The sequence below is a fragment of the Ovis aries genome, chromosome 1 (genome assembly GCF_016772045.2).
Source record: "Ovis aries strain OAR_USU_Benz2616 breed Rambouillet chromosome 1, ARS-UI_Ramb_v3.0, whole genome shotgun sequence".
Lineage (NCBI taxonomy): Eukaryota > Metazoa > Chordata > Mammalia > Artiodactyla > Bovidae > Ovis > Ovis aries.
The window spans coordinates 163,220,551-163,244,460 of record NC_056054.1 but is presented as its reverse complement, the minus strand read 5'-3'; the positions used below and the strand labels follow the sequence as shown (position 1 = coordinate 163,244,460).

General features: G+C 41.3%; 1 protein-coding gene across 1 annotated transcript in view; it reads left to right on the top strand.

The window, feature by feature from the left end:
* Nucleotides 1-344: 344 nt before the first annotated feature.
* The window catches only part of GABRR3 (gamma-aminobutyric acid type A receptor subunit rho3), a 48,478-nt gene continuing 24,912 nt past the window's right edge, over nucleotides 345-23,910 (top strand). The window contains exons 1-4 of the mRNA XM_004002859.6: nucleotides 345-469; nucleotides 9,358-9,470; nucleotides 17,943-18,010; nucleotides 20,029-20,252. Coding sequence (XP_004002908.3) covers nucleotides 345-469; nucleotides 9,358-9,470; nucleotides 17,943-18,010; nucleotides 20,029-20,252 — 530 coding nt within the window. The remainder of the gene's footprint in view (nucleotides 470-9,357; nucleotides 9,471-17,942; nucleotides 18,011-20,028; nucleotides 20,253-23,910) is intronic.

Sequence of the window (23,910 nt, the reverse complement as noted above, 5' to 3'; positions counted from 1 at the left end):
CTTTGTCTGCATACTACCGCCGCTGCGAGTTTATTGAGTCCAGGATCAAGCATCCCACTAAGAACCTTCCCTGCAAAGAGGAACTAGAGGATGGGAACGGAAAAGGAAAAAAATCTGCTTTGTTTTTCTTGAATGGCTGATGATCCAGACAGATGTTTGCCTCTAAATCATGTCAATCCACTTAACCTACTAAAACAAAGGACACAGCCCTGAAAGCAATGTCCCTCTTTCTTCCTTGATACCTTTTTACCTGGCACTCTAATTACTTTTAAGAGGACACGTGAAGAAGCAGCATTGCTAACAGCATTGGTTGTATCCGTCCACATTTCTTTCTTTTGGAAGAGATGATCCTGGCTTCCCAGTTGGTTTTCTTCACCTGCATCTGGATCACACTGATGCCAAATGCTTCTGCTGTTGCTGAAATCAAGACGTCCCACCCACGCTGCTCCTCTTCAATGGAACAGACTCGGTAAGACAGCCATACTGTAGTCCCAGTTTTTCTCACCAGCTGCCTCTGCTGCTGCTGCTGCTAAGTCGCTTCAGTCGTGTCCAACTCTGTGTGACCCCGTAGACGGCAGCCCACCAGGCTCCCCCATCCCTGGGATTCTCCAGGCAAGAACACTGAAGTGGGTTGCCATTTCCTTCTCCAGTGCATGAAAGTGAGGCAGTCGTGTCTGATTCTTAGCGACCTCATGGACTGCAGCCTACCAGGCTCCTCCATCCATGGGATTTTCCAGGCAAGAGTATTGGAGTGGGGTGCCATTGCCTTCTCCAACCAGCTGCCTCAGACCTATGGAAATATATCTTTAATGGTAGCACACATTTGTGGCAGTGATTGTCCCTAGAGAGAGTGCTCACTCATCAAAATAAATCACTTCTGGTTATCATAGAAAGAACAGAATCTGGGGTCCATGCTGGCATTTACGTGCTTAATTTTATTCAAAGTAGTTAAAGGGCTCTTGTATGAGTCTTCTCTCAGGGATTGTATTTCTCCAATGAGCAATGCATTTATTATTGATAATGACATGAGTTTAATGTTCCATCAAAAATTCTGGAGTAGAAATTAGTCTAAGTACCGATTTCTGATGTCAGAGTGTATATAGTTCCGTATACTGATGAGACAGTACTGAAAGGCATCAAAGCCATTTGTTGTTTTTCAAGATTCGTTTTCCATTTGGTAAATTGTCTTTGAAATACCATCCTGAATGTCAATACATTGTCATTATTATCCTGTCATCAATAATCAGGGTATGTTTGAATCTGCTAGTGAAGGGGCATAGCTCTCTACTAGAATGACTAGTTTATCTGATTTGCCTGGGGCTCCATGGTCTTTCGGAGAAGGCAATGGCACCCCACTCCAGTACTTTTGCCTGGAAGACCCCATGGATGGAGGAGCCTGGTGGGCTGCCATCCATGGGGTCGCTCAGAGTCGGACACGGCTGAGTTACTTAACTTTCACTTTTCACTTCCATGAATTGGAGAAAGAGATGGCAACCCACTCTGTTGTTCTTGCCTGGAGAATCCCAGGGACGGGGGAGCCTGGTGGGCTGCCATCTATGGGGTCGCACAGAGTTGGACACGACAGAAGCGACTTAGCAGCCATGGTCTTCAGTGCTAGAAGTCCTAGGAACCCCCTCAGTCTCAGGGAAACTAGAACAACTAGTCACCGTAGTACACAGGTAATGCTTCCCTAGTGACTCAGTGGTAAAGAATCTGCCTGCAGTGCAGGAGAGGAGAGTTTGATCCATGGGTCGGGAGGATCCCTTGGAGAAAGAAATGGGAACCCACTCCAGTGTTCTTGCCTGGGAAATCCCATGGACAGAGGAGCCTGGGGGCTGCGGTCCATGGAGTTGCAAAGAATCAGACACAAGTGAGCAACTGAGCATGCACGCAGCCCAGGGCAATGCCTAGTACCACCCAGGTGACTTTAATAACCAGTGAATAACCTCCTGTCCTAGGGAAAGTCTTTCCTTTTCACCAAGTGCAAGATTCCCATAAAGACCCAGGAGGAGAAATTGAAGAATGAAAGTGATTGCGATCACCCAGCCAACCTTGGTGACATATGTTTCAGCCAGATTGCCCTCACATTTTGAATATTTATGAAGCATTCACTATAAGATCAGGAAAGGGAACATAAAAATTTAATAAATCCTTCTGAAGCCTCAGGTTTAATGACCAAAAACAAAAGCACTGTAGGGGAGTGGGGAGGAGGGGTCGCTAGAATCCTGATTCCTGCTCTGCTCTTAGAAATCAAAAACCATCTCCCATACTTCCCTTCCAGACTTGGCTTCCACACTCAGATCTATGATGTTATGAAGTCTTGTCCCATTTAAACACTGTCTGTCTTCCCTGAGGCAATTAGGCAAGCAATATTCAGGAAATGTGAGGCTATCCAACCAGGCTGTGTGTTTTTTTCAGGCTGCTTATAACATCTAGTATGTTTTAGTAGTATAATGTATCTAATTTTGAAACAAATTGAGATTGCTTAAAATATCATCTGTGACTTAAACAGTAGGGCGTTTGCCCAGTTTGTTTGGTGGATGTGTAGATAAGAAGGGAGATAGTCATAGGGATTCACCAGTCTCACCAGCCCTCTATTGGTGGGAGAATTGCTGGAGAAAAATCTGCCCTGTGTATTTTGTAGGTGTCATTTAACAGACAAGAAGAAAACATCTTTCTTTGTGGTGGTGTGAGAATTTCTCTCTGATGTGAAGTGTCTCATTTTTAGACTGCAGTTAAATGAAGAGGGAACCCTGGGCTTTCTACTCTATGGGGCCAAGAATGTTTGTCTTCACTTCTCTATATCCTAAGTGATAAGCCACAATATGATTCATTAAAATTTATGCCTACCTCTTTTGTTCTTCAAAGAAAAACCCTCTAGGACTCCAAGGATGGCATAAAATATACACCCTGGTTCAGAAGCGGCCACTTAAGATGAAAGCCATGCATTTCCCCAGTGGACAGAGTAATGCAGCCAGTCAGCTTCTGAGCTGTCACTCAGCACACTTTCAGGCAGATTTTAAGGCATTTTGACAAAAATACAGAAATTACCGTATAAGATAGTTTATAAAGTAAGGAACCCAGGATAATTTAGACCTTAGTATATGAATAAACGCTGTGGGGTTCTTTACCCCACACATGATCTGATTATCAATAATTAAATAAGTAATGAATTAATAATCCACACTCTCATAAGTTCAGTTCAGTTCATTTTAGTCGTTCAGTCATGTCCAACTCTGCAACCCCATGGACTGCAGCAAGCCAGGCTTCCCTGTCCATCACCAATTCCTGGAGCTTGCTCAAACTCATGTCCGTCGAGTCAGTAATGCCAACTCATAATGCAAGAGAACTAATAGAATGAGCGTGGAAAGACGACTTGATCTTTCTTTGAAAATTAGGAAATATATTTGTATAAATTAGGTCACATTTATGTACATTATTTTGAGCCAGTTTTCCTACAGTCAGGCCGTTTATCCTTAAATAGGCTATTAACTCTTTACATTCAGAATATAATTTTGCTTTTTGCCCAAAGACTCCCTTTTTTATCCAAATACTTTAAAAATCTTTCATCCAAAGATTCATCCCTTTATTTCTTAAAAACAGAGTAGGGGAGAGGAGGAGTTGGTGAATAAATTAGGTATGGCAGGGGAAAATGTTCCTGTTTGGCCTAGGGGAGAGATCTGGCTCCCCAGTAATGCAAAGAAGATTAGGCATCCAGACTTGCTGAATATTTATCCATCCTTTCAGCAGTTGTATTGAGTGCCTTCTGTAATGACAAGTATTGGGTTGGGAATTAAGAAGACCATACTGTCTCAGCCTTAAGAGTAATCAGCAGAGTGCCCAGGTTCTGTGTAAATCAGCTTGCAAGAGCCAGTTGTGAAATTTTAAGGCTGCTAAAAATAAACTTATTAAAAATTAACTTATAGAGACATACAATTAAATAAATTATTTTTAATGAAAGTAATAAATACTTAAAGTTCACCATTTCCTAACTACTTTACTACATGTTACTATCGTGTATTGTTCTCCACTATTTATATCTATTTATGTCTGGAAGAAATGCTACACTATACTGTAATATATTATGCTATGTTATTGTTGTTCAGGCACTCAGTCACGTCCAAGTCTTTGCAACCCCATGGACTGCAGCACACCAGGCTTCCCTGTCCTTCACTATCTCCTGGAGTTTGCTCAAATTCATGTCCACTGAGTCGATGAAGAGTCAGACACGACTGAGCGACTGAACTGAACTGAACTGACTGAGTCGATGATGCCATCTAACCATCTCATCCCCTGTTATCCCCTGCTCCTCTTGCATTCAATGTATTATAGTACATACTACATAGTACAGTGTAACCGTATATGGTATACTAGTACTGTGTATACTATATATGAGTATATAGTAGAGTGTGGTATATACTGTGTAGTATACAACTTATAGTATACTGTACCACTGTATAGGTGGTATTGTGTATTACACTAATATAGAATACTGTCTTATCATATAAACTGTAGTATACTACCGTACACAAAACTTATATTACATAGTATTGTATTGTACTATACTATACTACGGGCCACACACTTCTCTGTCATATCCATAGCTTTAAATCAGCTATGATGACAGTATGGAAATCAGCAAACACTACAAATAGGGCTTTTTTTCCTGGGGTGTCTCTTGTTAAACATTTACTAGCACATCGAGAACCTAATGTAGACTCCAGGAGTGCCCTGCTGTTGTTGCTGCTGCTGCTAAGTCGCTTTAGCCGTGTCCGACTCTGTGCGACCCCATAGACGGCAGCCCACTGGGCTCCTCCGTCCCTGGGATTCTCCAGGCAAGAACTCTGGAGTGGGTTGCCATCGCCTTCTCCAAAGTATGAAAGTGAAAAGTGAAAGCGAAGTCACTCAGTCGTATCTGACTCTGAGCGACCCCATGGACTGCAGCCCACCAGGCTCCTCTGCCCATGGGATTTTCCAGGCAAGAGGACTGGAGTGTCCTAGAGACTGCCAATTCAAACGGCTATGCAAGTAATATAGAAGTGACTGGCAGAGACTGAGGCAATTATAGGCTCAATGTTCCTCTGGGGGCAGAGGCTGGTCAGGTTAAGACTTTTCTTGGAAGAGAACTTCAGCCCGGTGTCACTAGATTTCCTGATTTTTCGAAGGAAGTATTCAGATTTTCATGCAAAATTTTCCAATTTAATGCAAAAGTTTTCTTTCAGTAATGACTAAAAGCAGAATCATTTTTTCTAGGAAAGGGAAAAAGGCAGAAGACAAAGGGGCTTCAAATGATTCTTAGATGGAATCAGACCAGAAAATTCTGAGCTAAATCTGGTTCTCTGTCATAAATTAACCTCCCTTATTAAGCACATTTGCTTCTCTTGCCTTTGTCTGTTCTATTTGTCTTCATTTGATTACCTTTCTACTTGTATGCTTTTTTTTTTTTTCCAAGTCAGGGGTCTTCAAATAGGACACTTACGCTACTAGAGTATAATGGTTCCCTAAGGGTGCATGCAAGCTCTCAGAGGCGCATGTGAGCATGGAAAGTTTTAAAATAATTATTTCTGGATCTCTGACTTCCTCTGACCTCTTTCCTAAAATGGATCCTCCTGAAAATTTGCCTGCAGTCTTCTCTGTAGCCTCTCTTTAGTGATTGCTCTGTCCCATTTAACAAAATAAAAGCACACACACCTCTTCCTTTGTCTGAATCTTAACTATGTGTGTTACACGAGTGGATAAAACCCGCCTGGGTACAAAGAATCCATTACAGATGCTGTTAAGGTAGCTGATGACTTTAGTTTAAATAACACATCCTTTTCCAAACTGAGTGTTTTCCTTTTTTCTGGTTTTCTTTTTTGTGTGTGTGCTTTCAACAATATTGAAGAAAGAACCCACTTAATTTGTCAGGTTACAAATCATTAGAAAGAATTCTTGATGATACACCACAATGTGAATTTTGAAAAATAAGTAAGATGGAGTTGTTTAAGTTATAGTCCTGAAACAAAATTTCTTCCAATTCCATGTCCATGAGCAAAGTTTTTCTGTATTTTCATCTATAGAAGTGAAAAATAGAATCAAGGAAATGTAAATCAAAACCATGAAATATCGCCTCACAGCTATTAGAAGGGCTTTATCAAAAGAGACAAGAAATAACAAGTGCAATGAGTAATATCCATACACAGATACACAAAATAGGGAAAATGTACCATCACTTTATTAAGAAATACTTCTCCATAAAATATAATCATAGTTTTAATAATTATTTATCAACATTTATATGAGTTATGTTTTGCCCCATTTTTAATAGTCATAGAGGTTACAAAAGAATTTCTTTTATGTGTATACATGTCTTCTCGGAAAGAAGTATGATAGGTGATAAAATTCAACGAAGAAAAATGGAAATGCAAGTTTCAAGAAAACAAAGAATGAGAAGACAAAACTTCTGGTTTTTAAAGAGAAGCTTATTTGTGTATTTTAAAATGCATATTTTAAAAAAAATAAAAAAATAAAATGCATATTTTGAGTATTTCATGTTCATTGGATACATTTAAAGGAGGAATATAAGTTTTATTTTAAATTATCAATATTTAATATTAAATTTTATGATGAAAAAATTGAAGATGACTACTTAAATATGTGTGAAGTTTTCAAAATTATTTCAGAGGGTGTCTAAGCCACAAAATCCTTTTGAGAAATAGATGGTGTAGAAAGTCAAAAATTAGTAAACACAGGACATCTCACTACATGTAAGCAGAGCCTTCAGGTAAGAAGAGGTGTGTGTGCTTGCAGGTACTGCCAGGAGAGCCGTTCACGCATGCACGCTCAGTCATTCGGCCATGTCCAGCTCTGAGACCCCATGGGCTGTAGCCTGCCAGGCTCCTCTGCCCGTGGGATTTCCCAGTCAGGAAATGGGACTGGAGTGGGTTGCCATTTCCTACTCCAGGGGATCTTCCCAACCCAGGGATCGAACCCTGTCTCCTGCTTAGCAAGCAGATTTGTAACCACTGTGCCACCTGGGAAGCCTCTTGCCTTTCGTAGCAGGCTGCATGTTCATTGTTCTGGGGATTCTTTTTTTTTTTTTTTAGGATTACAATTCTGGAAATTTATTAGTTTTTTTTTTTTTTTTTGGCCATTAGGGAAGCTACATGCAAAAGATACAATATACAGAATAACACAACTCCCAGACAGGGACAGGGTGGTATTTAGGGGAAGGGCATTCTGTCTTTGCTTTCCTATGTTCTATTTTTAATTTTTTAATTTTTTTTGTTCCTCTGGATGGAATTTCTGAGATGGGTATTCTGGGGATTCTTAATTAAGATTCATCCCTTCCAATCTCTGGAGGGCTATGCTTTTGAAAAGAGTACTAGAGATTACCGTTGTGTCATATTACTAAAGAAGTTCACAAATTTCCATGAATTTCCACCCAAGGTAACATTCTAATTTTTCTTAAAATAATAACCAGTTAGCTTTTATAAAACATCTATTATTTTCCAGACCGGTAGTTCTCCTGAGAAATTGTTATAAATGCAAATTCTCATACCCTAAAACTATGGAATTAGAAACTCTGGGCATGGAGCCCAGCAAACCTGGTAATTGAGATTCATACCAAAGAATATAGTACTTACAAACCATGTGGTAGGGGGCCTGGAACACAACAGGCATTTAATAAAAACGAGCTGCTATTACTTGTGCAATCAATGGATCATTCTAGCTCCTTGAAAGAGGTTTTCTAGTTAAGAGATCCTTGGAAGAAATAGTTCTCTGTGTCAGTTATTCATAGGATAAAATGACTTGTATTTAAAATCAAACTCATTTGTCTTCTACACAAAATCAGATTTGTTCTTCCAACTTTCCTATTTCTATCAATGGCAAAAATGCATACATAAATCTCTGAGGATTTCAGCCAGAAATGTCTGTACTTAAAGATCATAGTGGGTGCTCTCCGGAGCCCATAAACCTGGACATATTTCTTAAACCAGCTGCTTCAGGATGTGATTCTCACCATCAAAGTATTAAGTTAAGAAATTGTGTCCACAAGTATTATGTTAAAAATTGATGTGTATTTCCTGAAGAAGACATGTATCAAAGCAAAAGCCAATCAAGAAAGAGTAACTAGAACTTGCCTAGCAGAGCCCTCAGCGTCTTGTGTTATTGCTGCTGCTGACGATGACAGTGATGGTGACAGGAATGTTCTTTTTAAAAAAACAATTGCATTTATTTATTTATGGCTGTGCCGGGTCTTCGTTGCTATGTGGGCTCTCTCTAATTGCAGCGAGCCAGCTTACTCTCCAGCTGCAAGCTTCTCATTTCGGTGGCTTCCCTTGTTGCAGTTGCCACGCTCCGTGCACAATAGCTGTGCATGGCTTCGTTGCCCCACGGCATGTGGGATCTTCCCGGACCGGGGATGGAACCTGTGTCTCCTGCATTGGCAGGCGGACTCTTTACCACTGAGACACCAGGAGACCCAGGAATGTTCTTCTGGAAGAGGGACTGAGCAAGGTCTCAGGCACCTGGGACAAGAAGTCGGCTGCATGTCACTTACAGAGTTAGAACATGTCTGGGAAGTATGTGGCACAGGAAATGAGTCAGGGAGACCCAGCAACTTGCCTGAGTTCAGAGCCAGGGAGCTACGGGCTTCGCTCCCAGGTCAGGTCTCCACACACACCGGAGAGGCCACCCACTTTGCCTTGGCCGTAGGAAGTGTGCCTGCTTCACCACAGGACCAATCTCAGGTCCAGTCAACTATCAGATCACCCATTTTCCCCTGGGATTCCTCTCCATGCCCATAGCCCTCCCTCAGTTCCAGAATCTACTACAGGGATTCTTCCTCGAATCCGAAGCAGCACCTATACTTTTTGCACATTTTGTAAAACACTGTTTTCATCAGTTTACAATTTTCAGGTCTTTCGTTTTGTTTTTTCTTAACATTATCTTAGTGCAAGAGGTAGTTTAACTTCTGTGACTCCAAGAATCACTCAGGTACCACTTTGAATGCAGATTCCCAGGCCCTGTGTCCTCTGGTTCTGGTTTAGTTGATCTGGGTTGGGGTCCATGGATCTGAATGTTGATCATCTCCACCCAGGTGCTAGTGACCAGGTTTCCCTACTAAAAACCACATTGTCAGGACCACATCCACACTCAAGTGTGTCATTCAAGGTACTTTACCTTACCCGTCCCACCCTTGTGAAAGAAAGAGTCAGTGTTGGTTGATCTTTGTCTGTATGTAACATGAACTGAGAAAATAAGCTTTATATGTATATTTTGGAGCATACCATGTTGAGCACAGAAAGCTAAACTAAATCAAAATATCCAGAAGCACATGTATCTCAAAAACAATTTTCTCCCTTGGAGGTCCAGCAAACAAGAAAGTAGAATGAGGAAGGAAGACAGTACCAAAGTGTGGCCCCTGAAATATAAGCAAATCCTCCACATAGAGGACCATGATTTTGCAATGAGACCTGGATTTGGAGGTGAGCACTATCTTCACAAAACTCCTGTGTTATAATCCATTGCATTGTCAAAACTAAGTTGACAATTTGAAGCCATTAAGACCAACACACAATACCATCAGTTTAACAAAGAAAAAGAAACAAAGAAGACCTTTTACAATGATCGTCTCTTGAATAAGAGTAATTGATAATTTATGCAGTTTAAATTAACCAAAATGACCCATTGTTTACTATATACATTATCATAAAAGGTTTGTTCAAAAAATAATACGTGTTCAAAAATAGTGAATGTATATATCTTGCCCATACAGCATATTGTTTTAATCAAAATCTATTGAGTTATATGATGGTATTCATAAAATCTTGTGAAACATGCTTATGAGCTGGAACGCCTGACTTTTGTTGAAGAACTAGTCTGCCAAGTGCCATGACTCCCTGTGAACCACCTCTGCGGAGGGTATTTCTTTTAATTGCACCTAGCAATAAAAGTTGATTGAAATGTTGGAGTGCCAGGCACTGTGCTAAGCCCTTTAACGCACTGTCTCATTCCATGCTTGCAGTGACCCTATGAAGTAGGTGTTACAACCCTAATATTACAATGTGGAAATTAGAGCTTAGAGAAATTAAGAAATGTTCTCAAGGCCATGAAAAAGTAATGTGGTAGAACCAAGATGCAACGACTGGTAAGGAGAACAGAAGCAAACCACAGTAGGAGGCTCTATTACTTGGAAAAAAGCCTTTCCTCCTGTCAGATTGTTTCTTGTGCATACAGTTGCATCCCTGGGGGTACCAAGCTTTTCAAAGATACACAGGGTGTGGTAAAATCACCCAGTTGAGCTGTGCTCTCTACCTTAGAGCTAAATGCATCCTGACTCTCCCGCTCCTGACCTAAGGTGTCCCACACCCATAATTTCCTGAGCTGACAACTTTTCATGCTAGAGACGTGGAGGTAAGAGAAGTAGAATAGGTACCACTTTTTGATAATTAACACTTCAAGTACTTGGCGTCCGTGGGAAGAACTCGATACTCATCATATTGTGGTTGTGACAAAGGGAAGCACAGCGCACAGGTGGGTACCACAGGAAACTAATGTGTTAACTGGTGAAATGTAAAAGTACATCAGGTAACTCTTACGTTAAGGATTGTTTGGGTTTTGTTCTTTAATTTTCTGGAATCCATTGGGTTGCAATTCTAAGGGTCTGGTTGTGATTTTATTACGGGGTGTGTGTGTGCTTAATTGCTCAGTCATGTCCAAGTCTTTGCAACCCCATGGACTGTGGCCTGCCAGGCTCCTCTGTCCATCCAGGGAAGAATACTCAAGTGGGTTTCCATGCCTTCCTCCAAGGGATCTTCTCAACCCAGGGATCAAACCCAGGTCTCCCACACTGCAGGCAGATTCTTTACTGTCTGAGCCACCAGGAAGCCCTTTATCAGGTTGATGATGCAAGTTTCAGCAGGTGTCAGAGTCCCCAGGGGCTCCTTAGCCCCCAGATCACAGGCCTCACCCACAGAGGCTTTGATTCAGCAGATTTGAGTGGGGTCACCAATTCTCATGTCTTATACATTTCTTGGTGATGTTGATTCTGCCGGTCTGAGAATCACATTTAAATAAAAAGCTTCCTGAATAAAGTGAAAGAGGAGAGTGAAAAAGTTGGCTTAAAGCTCAACATTCAGAAAACGAAGATCATGGCATCTGGTCCCATCACTTCATGGCAAATAGATGGGGAAACAGTGGAAACAGTGGCTGACTTTATTTTTGGGGGCTCCAAAATCACTGCAGATGGTGATTGCAGCCATGAAATTAAAAGACGCTTACTCCTTGGAAGGAAAGTTATGACCAACCTAGATAGCATATACAAAAGCAGAGACATTACTTTGCCAACAAAGGTCCATCTAGTCAAGGCTATGGTTTTCCAGTAGTCATGTGTGGATGTCAGAGTTGGACTGTGAAGAAAGCTGAGCGCTGAAGAATTGATGCTTTTGAACTGTGGTGTTGGAGAATACTCTTGAGAGTTCCTTGGACTGCAAGAAGATCCAGCCAGCCCATCCTAAAGGAGATCAGTCCCGGGTGTTCATTGGAAGGACTGATGCTGAAGCTGAAACTCCAATACTTTGGCCACCTCATGCAAAGAGTTGACTCTTTGGAAAAGACCTTGATACTGGGAGGGATTGGGGGCAAGAGGAGAAAGGGACAACAGAGGATGAGATGGCTGGATGGCATCACCAACTCGACTGACATGAGTTTGAGTGATCTCCAGGAGTTGGTGATGGACAGGGAGGCCTGGTGTGCTGTGATTCATGGGGTCACAAAGAGTCGGACACGACTGAGCGAATGAACTGAACTGAACTGAACTGATAATATTTTGCTTTTCAGGAGCATTTGTCACATTTATTGAACCTAATTTAAGATTTTTAGAAGACTCAAAATCAGTCAGGTTCAAAGATGTATGCTTTTTTTTTTTACTCCTATATCTGTTTTATAACTTTTTTTTTACATCACTACTTAGATGTGTCATCCTTACCATAGTTCTCCTGAAGATGTACTCTTAACTGCCATTCCCAACAGATAGTTTATTTCCCCCAACACAATTTGCCCAAAGTTTGGATAATATACTCTGCAACTGTTAGGCAGGTATTCTGGACATTGGTCCCCACGATTCTAAAGAGTCTCTAAAATCTTTCCCCTCCCACAATTTAGCTGGAGAACTTTTGTTTGAATGTAAACTTGACCAGCTGTGGGTGCTTGGAGCCATTAGGGGGCTCCAGACGCACAGGAATAGCTTGGAACTGGCCTCTCTGGAGTAGTGATTAGCAGCCCAAAATGATGTATTCCCTTCTATACGAATTCAAAAAGCTGCCCTAATTCCTGTTAGGTTAGGTTCGTCAATTTAATGAATTCCTATCCTAGAGGAAAGGGTTTTATGGGTTTATTTTAGACCACTGAAAGCCAGAGAGGTTAAGAGTAAAATTGATGCCCTTGAATTTGGACCTTGAAACAAGCACTCTACACTTTGTAACTCAAAGTGTTCAAGGACCAGCTGCAGAATCGCTTGGGAATTAGTTAGAAATGCAGAAGATCAGGCCCCACCCCAGGCTTTCTGAATAAAAATCTGCATTTTAACAAGATCCCCAGGTGATTCAACTATAACTTTACAATTTGAGAAGCACTGTCATAAATTACCAAGAGCTGATCCAAAGCTTTTCTCTTAAAACATTTATGCCTTCTTTCTCTCTCCTCTGTATCACCCCCATCCCCCAGAAAAACATAATATTGATCTTAAATTTCCACTTCTCTTGATCTGTTAGGGATACGTGTTAAGAATTTTTAAAACAATTTTTTTTTCCTGAGGCTACTTTGTGGGGTCATTAAAAATGCAATGGAAATGTACTGCTTAGTGGCAGGTGGCAAATCATCCCACGATTAAGAAATTTTTCTGACAGTCATGGACTGGGGCTAAATGGTATCCAAGTGGCTTGGGTATTCAGTCAGTTCAGGCAGAAAAAATCCATAAATTCAGTCAGAAGTGTCAGTCTGGTAGCTCTGTGAAATATAGTCCTTAACCTTCTCTTGTCTTGGTTAGAACAGCTTTTTATACCGGTGGCCCATTCTCCATTCTCTCAAGCCTGCTTTCCTGGGAAACTCAAGCTGCAGGATGTAAAAGACAGGCTTAAATTTATCTTCTCTTTCTTTATACTTGTCCATAACACAGCACACACACATTCTTCTTTCCTCTTGTGCTAAATGTAACTTCAGCACTTCTCTTGCCTTAATGTTTTCCTAATTAGCTTTAACATTAAAACCAGCTGCTACTGCAGTGTTTTTTACTTTTATAAAGCATTAGAAGATTAATTGACTCATTATGTGGAAACAGGAGGATATAAATTTAAGGGAGCCTTTTGTTTAACTTGGGTTATAAATTGCAGCTCATTTTCTTTATTTATGCTTTCCCTACCCTTTACATCTCCCATAACTAAGGGCTTTTTCTGTTTTAGTTGTATAGATGATGATTTCTTTGTTTCTTTAAAGTGAAATCAATTCAGCATCTAGATAGTGGCTACTGAGTTAAAACAAAAGCTGAAGTTGTAAAAGCCACTTGTGTAGGCTTTGCTTGTCAAACAGGAGGACCAGATTGGGAGCCAGGGGGAACTGGCTGTATTCCTGCATTAACCAGCTCTAGCTTTCAGGCAAGGTCTTCAACCTTGCTGGGCATGAGTTCCCTCATATGTCAAATGGAGCTAAATTGGTTCTACCTAGCTAACTAACATGGAGAAGGCAATGGCTCCCCACTCCAGTAGTCCTGCCTGGAAAATCCCGTGGACAGAGGAGCCTGGTAGGCTGCAGTCCATGGGGTCGCTGAGGGTCGGACACGACTGAGCGTCTTCACTTTCACTTTTCACTTTCATGCACTGGAGAAGGAAATGGCAACCCACTCCAGTGTTCTTGCCTGGAGAATCCCAGGGACGGGGGAGCCTGGTGGGCTGCCGTCTATGGGGTCACACAGAGTCGGACACGACTGAAGCGACTTAGCAGCAGCAGCAGCACCTAACTAACAAAGTGGCTGTAATGATAACATGATATATATATATCAAGTATTTTAAATGTAATACACAAATAAGATGAATAACTTTTATTTAGATCCCCTTATTCCAGCATGCATAAAAGTAAGATTGATGATTTTTATATGTATGATATAATATAGTATAATATACATGGCAGTATAAATGTCTCTGCTACTACCTAGTTAGTGATCCTGGGAAATCAACACCTAATTGTAATACCTAATAGTTATTTAATTTTTGCTATATTCCAAATGCTTTATATAGAGAATTAATAAGAGCATTTATGAAACTGGTATTATTCATGTTCTCTGTATCACACATTACTATATACTGAATAAGTTGGTTAAGACATTTAACGTTAGGTTAGGCTAAGGACTTGATATGCATTTTTTTATTTAGTTTCACAGCAACCCCATTAGGCACAGACCGTATATGTATGTCCCCTATTTTACAGATGAGCAAAAACTGAGGCTTAGAGGAGTTAAGGATTACAGAAGGTTAAACTCAGGTTTATATGGTTACAAATTTCATAGTTTTTAATCTTTTTGCTTTATTATCACCTTTTCTCTGAGACTCAGCTCCTATTTTGCAAAAAAGAATGATTTTTGGAGCTTTTAAGAAGCTCCCAAATTCTATGATTTTGCATCTTGCTTTTACTCACCCTCATCCTCCACTCTGTCCTCAGAATGTCAGAGCAGAGTTTACAGTCCTGGACCCAGGAGAAGATGCATTTGGGCATCAAATGCAAAGGAGACAAAAATGAGGTCAGATAGCATCTGAGGACAAATACTTTCCTTTGAGATGAAAGAGCTCATCCTGACAAAAATAGAATAAATGGGAGAGAGGAAAGAAGAAATCTAAGACGTATTTAGGAACCATTCCTAATGGACAAGCCATGTTTTTACCCCGCTGTCAGTCCAGCCTTCAGACAACCCTGAGGGCCCAGTGCTTGTCCAGTGGTGGCACGAATGTCCTTGTATGGTGGTGTTAGAAGACTGCCCTGGCTTGCAGAGATACTCATCAGTAACTGGGTCCTACTTACAAGTCATAAACATCCTGGATCCAAGTTGTGCTCACACTTTGTCATAAAATAAACACTGTATGAGAAGCACTGGATCATTCTTTAGTGAAGAATGGGCTGATTGTCTCAATGTTTGAATGTAAGACTGGAAATTGTGGTCTGTAGTCTGAGGAATAGATTCACATTTTTGCTGAATTCAGTTCAGTTCAGTTGCTTAGTCATGTCCGACTCTTTGCAACTCCATGGACTGCAGCACACCAGGCTTCCCTGTCCATCACCAACCCCCAGAGCTTGCTCAAACTCATGTCCATCCAGTAGGTGATACCATCCAACTATGTCATCCTCTGTAAATCTGCTGAATTACAGTAACAATGACATGTGTGCTATGCTATTTATTGAGTATCCACTAAGTTTATCAACTGTATTATTTCTAGTCTTTACATAAGTCTCCTTGGTGAGACTACTACTGGATCTGATAGTTGAGGACCCTAAGCTTAGACATTTTACTGACCCTAGTTCTCATGTGAGTCATGGAGCTGGATTCAAGCTCTGGTCAGGACTCTAATGCCAAAATTTTCTCCAGGATGTTCTGTTCCCTCTCCAAGGCCTCTCCCATCTTTTCAGTCCTTTGGAGTATTGGAGTTAGTGGGAGGAATTACTCATCCTGAAAGGCCAGACAGGGCTAGGGGTGAGATCTTTGTATGAAGTGTATATTTTGATAGCTCTACCAGTTAAAGAGGGCTTTTCCAGTGACTCAGTGGTAAGGAATTCATCTGCAATGCAGAAGATGTGGGTTCGATCCCAGGATTGGGAAGATCCCCTGAAGGAAGACATGGCATCCCACTTCATCCCACTTGCCTGGCAAATTCCATGGACAGATGAGCCTGGAGGGCTATAGTCCACAAGGATGCAAAGAGCTGGACATGACTGAAGTGACTACGCACAGACACGTCAGTTAAAGAAAAAAGGCAAAACAAAATAAAAGCATCAGAGCTAAATCTGATAAAGGGATAATACTGAGCTGTTCCCAAGTTAGTGCTTAATCATAATTATCACTAAACAATATTTTAATAGAATTGTCATTATTAATACTATTGGAAGTGATTGGTCCAATATGGCAGGAAGTAGTTAGCAGTTCAGATGCAAGTAAGGTATTCCTACAGCCTGAAACAGAAATATATTCTAGTGACAGGCCAATGCCTGGCTAGTTGAAATCCTTGTAAGTAAGGAATGATATCGAGGGTTTCGATTTATAAAAGAGGGAATCTGTGTAGATAAAGTGAAGGTAATGTCAGCCACGAAGAAGAACTAAAGAGCCTCTTGACGAAAGTGAAAGAGGAGAGTGAAAAAGTTGGCTTAAAGCTCAACATTCAGAAAACTAAGATCATGGCATCTGGTCTCATCACTTCATGGCAAATAGATGGGGAGACAGTGGAAACAGTGGCTGACTTTATTTTCCTGGGCTCCAAAATTACTGCAGATGGTGATTGCAGTCGTGAAATTAAAAGACGTTTACTCCTTGAAAGGAAAGTTATGACCAACCTAGACAGCATAAAAAGCAGAGATATTACATTGTCAATAAAGATCCATCTAGTCAAGGCTATGGCTTTTCCAGTAGTCATGTATGGATGTGAGAGTTGGACTATAAAGAAAGCTGAGTGCTGAAGAACTGATGCTTTTGAACTATGGTGTTGGAGAAGACTCTTGAGAGTCCCTTGGACTGCAAGGAGATCCAACCAGTCCATCCTAAAGGAGATCAGTCCTGGGTGTTCATTGGAAGGACTGATGCTAAAGCTGAAACTCCAATACTTTGCCCACCTGATGTGAAGAGCTGACTCATTTGAAAAGACTCTGATGCTGGGAAAGATTGAAGGCAGGAGGAGAAGAAGACAACAGAGGATGAGATGGTTGGATGGCATCACCGACTCAATTGACATGGGTTTGGGTGGACTCTGGAGCTGGTGATGGACAGGAAGGCCTGGCGTGCTGCAGTTCATGGGGTTGCAGAGTCAGACATGACTGAGCAACTGAACTGAACTGAATGTCAGCCAATTAATGGGGGGGGGGGGGAGTAGGCATAGATGGTGCACAGGGACTGGTGAGGCAGGTCTTGTTTTATAATGTATTATATTGGGGCTTCCCTGGTGGCTTGGATGGTAAGAGAATCCATCTGCAGTGCAGGAGACCCCAGTTCAATCCCTGGGTTGGGAAGATCCCCTGGAGAATGGAATGGCTACCCAGTATTCTTGTCTGGATAATCCCATGGACAGAGGAGCCTGGCGGGCTACAGTCCATGGAGTTGCAGAGTTGGATACGACTGTACACACACGCATATATGCATCACATTTCATACACAGTACTAAATAATGCAGTTAGTAGCATCAGCATCCCCTCACACAAGAACAGACGAAACCCTCTGTAGACTGTAACAAGGGACTGTCTTGGTCTCAGTTTGTTCTCTGGGCACCTAAGGCTGATTCTGTGAGACCCAACTGCACACAAATCTAGAACTTGCCTGTCTGAAGTTCCTCCCATTCTGATTTTCAGAATACTCTCAGCATTCACATTTCTAAGGATGTTTGCTTTGCCCCAAATGCAAGTTATGGTCTCTGTTTATCTGGGAAGGGACATTTCTGAATGTGCAGCATCCCTGGGTAGCACTGTTGTCAGTGTGTCCCTCTAGCCTGCCCACGTGGAAGAGACTGATTTTTAGGCAAGAGAGGAAAGGCTCCCACATTTGCCAAAACCATGAACTTCATGCAAGCCTGCTCCTTGAATATGTAATAATATATCAATAGATAAGTGAGAAATTTATCATTAAAACTTGAAAAGCAGCATTGATCTCTCTCCACTTTAAATGTTTCCAAAAATAATCCTGATTCCTCACTATATTCTCATTCTTCTTTCTGAAGGGTCTCCAGTGCCAGTGGGTATAGATGTCCAGGTTGAAAGTATTGACAGCATTTCAGAGGTCGACATGGTAAGTTTCTCCTTGAGATGCTTTTTTCTGAATGGATAGATTCTCAGTAGTGTCAAATCACTGATGTTTTAATAAATCATCTTAATTGTGGATGTTATTTATTTTTCCTGCTTTGCTTAATAAAGTTGAAGTTGCTTTATTCTTTTCTAGCTATTATCTCTGCCCTGGATTATAATTCTCATTCCTTTCTTTCTCTTCTCCTTTTCTTCTATTGGCTTTACAGTGTCCCAAAGGACAGGATATACTTAGCTATGTGACTTGAACCTTGGTACTCAGTATCAGCAAAAAACTGGTCTGCATTCTCCATGCCCAATCAAGTGATCCCCAGTGTTGGCTTCTTTTGCTTATCATTTATCATTTTCCAACCCTCCCTTATTTCACCCTGAAATCACTTTCAATCTCTTTAGTTTTGTCCGGCTCTCCTCCCAGTGGGTAATTCAGCCTGCTTCCCATGAGAGTGCCAAGTAGTGGTGATGCTGGTGTATCACTGACCTGTGCCAGGGTCTGCCATTTGACTTCATAGGCTCAGTGTTTGCCCAGTGCCCTTCAGATCAGGCTGAGCATCTAAACACAAATATATGCTTATTAAAGCAATCCATGCAGTAACCCACAGGATTCCCTGTGGAGAGGTGTTATGGTAATGAATGAACCACTGTATTTATTCACTCTTGCCCTAATTCAAAATTACACAGGGCTGGTGCTCCCAGATTAACCCAGAGCAATAATACAATGTACCTCTATTCTGATCCTAAGAAAAACAAATGAGCTCATCATTACTTGATGACTTGTTTGTGGTTTGCTGATATGTGTCCTTCGCTGGAGTAATACATGTTGAAGTTCTATTATATGTGTTATTTCAAGAAAAATTTGAATGACACATTGTCATTGCCTACATCCTATAACTTAGGTGAAGATAGGAGGATTTCTATTCAAACAAACAAAATACTCATACCTGAGAGCCAAACAAAACTCAAATAATTGATAAAGCAAATTTTTTTCTGCTAAAATAATGTTAATCTAACTTTTCCCCCTTATCCTTGCCTCCTTACAACTGGAATGCATATAAACAATTTAAAATTCTGAGTCATACCGGATCAGAATCTCTGAGAACTAGCTTCTGGGGGATGTGTCATATTAACAAATGCACAAGTGATTTTTGGCACACTACAATTCCAGCACCACCATTTCTTGGTATTTGTTCTGTGTCTCAAGCTGAAGATCACCATCTCTTTCTCAGGACCTCTGTCAACATTGCTGTTGTTTAGTGGCTCAGTTGTGTCTGACTCTTTTGCAACCCCAGGGACTATAGCCCACCAGGCTCCTCTCTCCATGGGATTCTCCAGGCACGAATACTGGAATGGGGTACCATTCCCTTCTCCAGGGTATCTTATCGATCCAGGGATTGACCCACATCTCCTGCACTGCAGGAGGATTCTTTACCACTGAGCCACCAGGGAAGCCCCTCTGACAACATGCTTTCCATTAAAATGCTTAAAAACTCCAATAAATGTGTTCAGGTTCTTATAGGACTGTACGTTTATTCAACTTGGGGAGGACTGCTTAACAAAAACAGTAGAAATATATGGGTATAAAATCAATCATAAAAGTGAATATTTATTTACAGTGAGAGAAAAAGCAAACTAAAGTACCAGAAAAAAAAAAAATCAAAATGAAATACCAGACCATGAAGTTTCAGGTCCCTCTCTTCTGAGATCATCTTAGGTGATTTACCAGAGTGCTCAGGTAGAAATGCGTCCCACTTATAACCTGTTTCCCCTCAGCAACTTGAATACTTGATGATTTTCAGAAACTTTCAGCATTCACCAGAGTCCAGGGAGGAGAGGCTCTGTGATGGAAGCTCAGTAGCTTCATTCTGAATCTACCTGAAGATATAATATAAGCCATTCAGGCACAGGCCGTTAACACCTGTGGAAACCAATGGAGACTGATAGTGCTGACTGGTCATCCTGAATCACATTTCTGCTGGCCTTGACTTGTCTCTTTTTCTCCCTGCCTAGGACTTTACAATGACTTTTTATCTCAGGCATTATTGGAAAGATGAAAGGCTCGCCTTTCCCAGCAAGACCAACAAAAGTATGACTTTTGATCATAGATTAATCGAGAAGATCTGGGTGCCTGATATCTTCTTTGTCCATTCTAAGAGATCCTTCATCCATGACACAGCTGTGGAGAACATCATGCTGCGTGTCCACCCCGATGGAAACGTCCTCTTCAGTGTCAGGTGAGGAGGGCTGTCTCCTGCCTTGGGCTCCCTTGCACCGCACCATCTACACCAACACTAGGGGGGCTCACTGCAGGCTGAACTCCCAATATTGCTGTGTTTAGTAGTGCTGGTGCTTCAGACACAAGCAGAAGATGTGACTTCTTTCCTGATTCTAACTCCCAGGTTTCGTTTCTGTAATGACTTTTAATAATTAGCATTTTGTTTATTCTTTTTAAGATTTATTTCTTTATTCATTGGCTGTGGTGGGTCTTTGTAAACGCATGCGGGCTTTCTCTAGTTGCGGAGAGCAGGACTGCTTTTCACCATGGTATGCAAGCTTCTCACTGCGGCAGCTTCTCTTGTTCCAGAGCACGGGCTCTAGGACTGTGGACTTCAGAAGCTGCAGCACGTGGGCTCGGTAGTTGTGGCACACAGGCTTAGTTGCTCCAAGATATGTGGACTCTTCCTGCACCAGGGATCGAGCCAGTCTCGGGGTCCAGCCCCGGTGGATCCCGGGTAATTTGAAGGTGGGGACGGAATCAGCGTCCTAGGAAAAAACTTATTTAATTACAGATATAGAGAGAGATTAGAAACGGATAGTGTAGTAGGAAAATTAGTGGAGGAAAAGAGGCTGAATAACTTGGTTTACGTGGAATACCAATCACCACCTACGTAGGCCACAGGCATCTTTCCATTCTCCTGAAGGAGAGGAGGCACTGAGGCCTCCTCGGTCAGATCTTGGAAGCTCAGGCAGAATTAGCAGGCTTGCTGAGTACCCACATTCCAGATGGGAATTCAGCCAGAAAAGCAGGGAGCAAGAAAGAAAAGACACGGGGGAATCAGTCTTTCCAGAAACTGATCCGATTTCTTTATTTTTTAGGTTTGCTTATATACCTTTTGTTATACATAGGGATGAATACAGAGTCACGTGGGGGTCAGCAGTCCTGACCTTTATCAAAATCAGGTGCTTCACATAAATGTATGAAAAAAAGGTCTTAGGGGTTTTACATCATCTTCTCACCATGAGATCTGCTGATATTTTATGATCCTTTCTTTCTGATAACCAAAAACTTATTTTTTCCGAGGGTGTTTTTTCTTAAACCAGGTGCCACTCTCTGAAGGTACCAGATAAAGTTGCATTCTTATAGGGTGAGGGTGTAGTGGGTTACAACTAAGAAAGGAATTTATTTAACCTAAGGTTAACATGATTAATCTTAAAGGTTAATACTTATTTCTCCTATATGCTAGTTATATTCATTATAAGGGCAGGGAATATGGAGATTTAGCAGCAAACATCAGCCCAACACATGAAAACCCTTCACCAACATTCCCCTTAAGATCTCTTTAGTCTTAAGATAGTGATAAAGTCACATTTTTACATAGCAAGGACACAGTGATTTATAACAAAGTACAGTGATCTATAACAAAAGAGAAAATTCATTAACTCAAAAAGTCTAGTATTGCTAACATCAAAAACTACTATATTTCCTTTTCTATATTCCAAATACATTGATTAATATATTCCCAGGTGCCTAAGGATATGGAGGCCTGGCGGCAATCATTGACTCAACAACGAGAAAAGCCCTATGCTAATTAAGACTGTCAAAATACTCCAAGCTCTCTGTGCCGTTTATGGTTGAGAGGTAGTAAACAATCATGTGCTTAGTGGCAGGAGCGTGGATAACCCTGTCGCACAAACTAGTCTGTCAGCAGAGAGGTTTGACCGGAGACACCCTTGTCACATCCACGGCAGGGAATTAGCAGCAATTATTGGCACAACAAATGAAAAACCCTTTACCAGTATAATTCCTAACCAACCCACTATACTAATAATTTCTAACTTCCCAGAAAGAATCTGCCTTTAGTAAGTCTAAAACATCTCATGCCTCTCACGGTTAGGAGGCTGTAAACAATCACATGTGGCCAGACGAACCTGTACAGGCAGGCTAGATAACCTTCAGAGGAGTTCGTAAGTTGAAACACTCTTGTCACGCCCAGGAATTTTTATTGACTTGGAGCTGTAAGTTAACTCCTTCTTCGAGAGAGGTAATGGGGTTCAGCCCCCCATAAAGTCAGAGGTATAGGTGAGAGCATAAAACAGTAAAGTAGGCACTCTGGTTCTGGGGGTAGATGCTCGGGAACAGGAGGTTTCCTGAGGCTCGACCCTGCCTTTGCGTATGCCGAGCCTCCTTCCTCGTGACCTTTGCCCAGGGCGGAGTTCCTCACACTGGCTCCCGGCAAGCCAGTGTCCCTTGCAATGCAAGGTGGATTCTTAACCACTGGACCACTAGGGAAGCCCCTAACTCCCGGGTTTTAAAGAATGATTTCCTAATCTAACTGTACCCACTCTGGGCATATACTGGAGAATAATAGGAAATAAGGTTGGACAAAATGGAGCTGAATTATGGATAGCCTTAAGAGTCTAACCCACAGTTTTTTATAGGTACCCAAACTGCTTTTCCTCCTCACCGATGCCACCCTACCCTGCACCCCACCAAGCAGTCTTGGAATCTTGGATTAACTAAATAATTTTGTTAAGTATGTCCTTCACTCTTCACATGAAGATACAGTCATCATGCACGTTACCCCTAATTTCTTCATTTAAAACTTGTTGAAAATGAAAAGCAAAATTTAATTTAAAATATTTGATCTGTGCTAATGGACCTATCCAAATGATAAATAGGAGTTCTGTATTCTGTTGGATATTAAAAAATTTAATAAAATATTTGTTCAGACACTATGCTATAATATCCCTCCATCTTTACTATAACATTTTTTTTTTTAGCCTAATGAGTCCAGTGCTTACTGACTGACCTACCATAGGTAATCTTAAAAATGTTTGGTAAACCCAAGAAATTCATTTTTTCAAATGTCTTAGAAATCCCAGAAAGATTCAGTAGTAAATTGAAAAAGAAGTTAGCTCTCCAGAGGATATCCATGTCCTAATCTCTGGAACCTAGGAAGGTGACTTTATTGGGGAGCGGGGGAAAATTACACAGATATGATTAAATGAAGGGTCTTGAGACAAGGAAATTATTCTGGGCTATCTGGGTTGGACTGAATGCAATCATCAGTGTCCTTGTAAGAGAAAGGCAGGGGAGGATTTAACACACATGGAAGAGTAGGAAGTAGTGTGATGGTGAAGACAGAGACTGGAGTGCGCAACCACCAGCCCAGGAAAGCTGGCAACTTCCGGGAGCTGTAAGAAGCAGAGGATGACTCTCACCCTTGAGCTTCGGGAGGAGGCAGGGTCTTTCTGACACCTTGGTTTCAGTCCAGTGATGCTCATTTCAGACTTCTGGCCTCCAGAACTGTGAGAGAATACATTTCTGTTCTTTTAAACCGCCAAGTTTATGGTAATTGTTTACAGTGAAAATATGTTCTTTTTACTTATCAAAAACACCTTGCTTGCTCTAGTACAAAGATTCTGTTACCGGACATTTTATAAAAAGCTATCAGTGTTTTTTAAAAAAATGAAATGAGAGGAAAGTACCACTTTCCATAAGAACTTTCACATCAGAGGTAACCTAGAACGCTAACAAGTACTGGAATCAAGGCTTAGTAGAAATCAGCAGCTGAACAGCAGCATCTGGCCAAGAAATCAACTGTTGTAAATTAATTTTTTTGATGAGGGGATATCCACTGGAGAAGTAGCTCAGTGAATTGTCCTTACCCT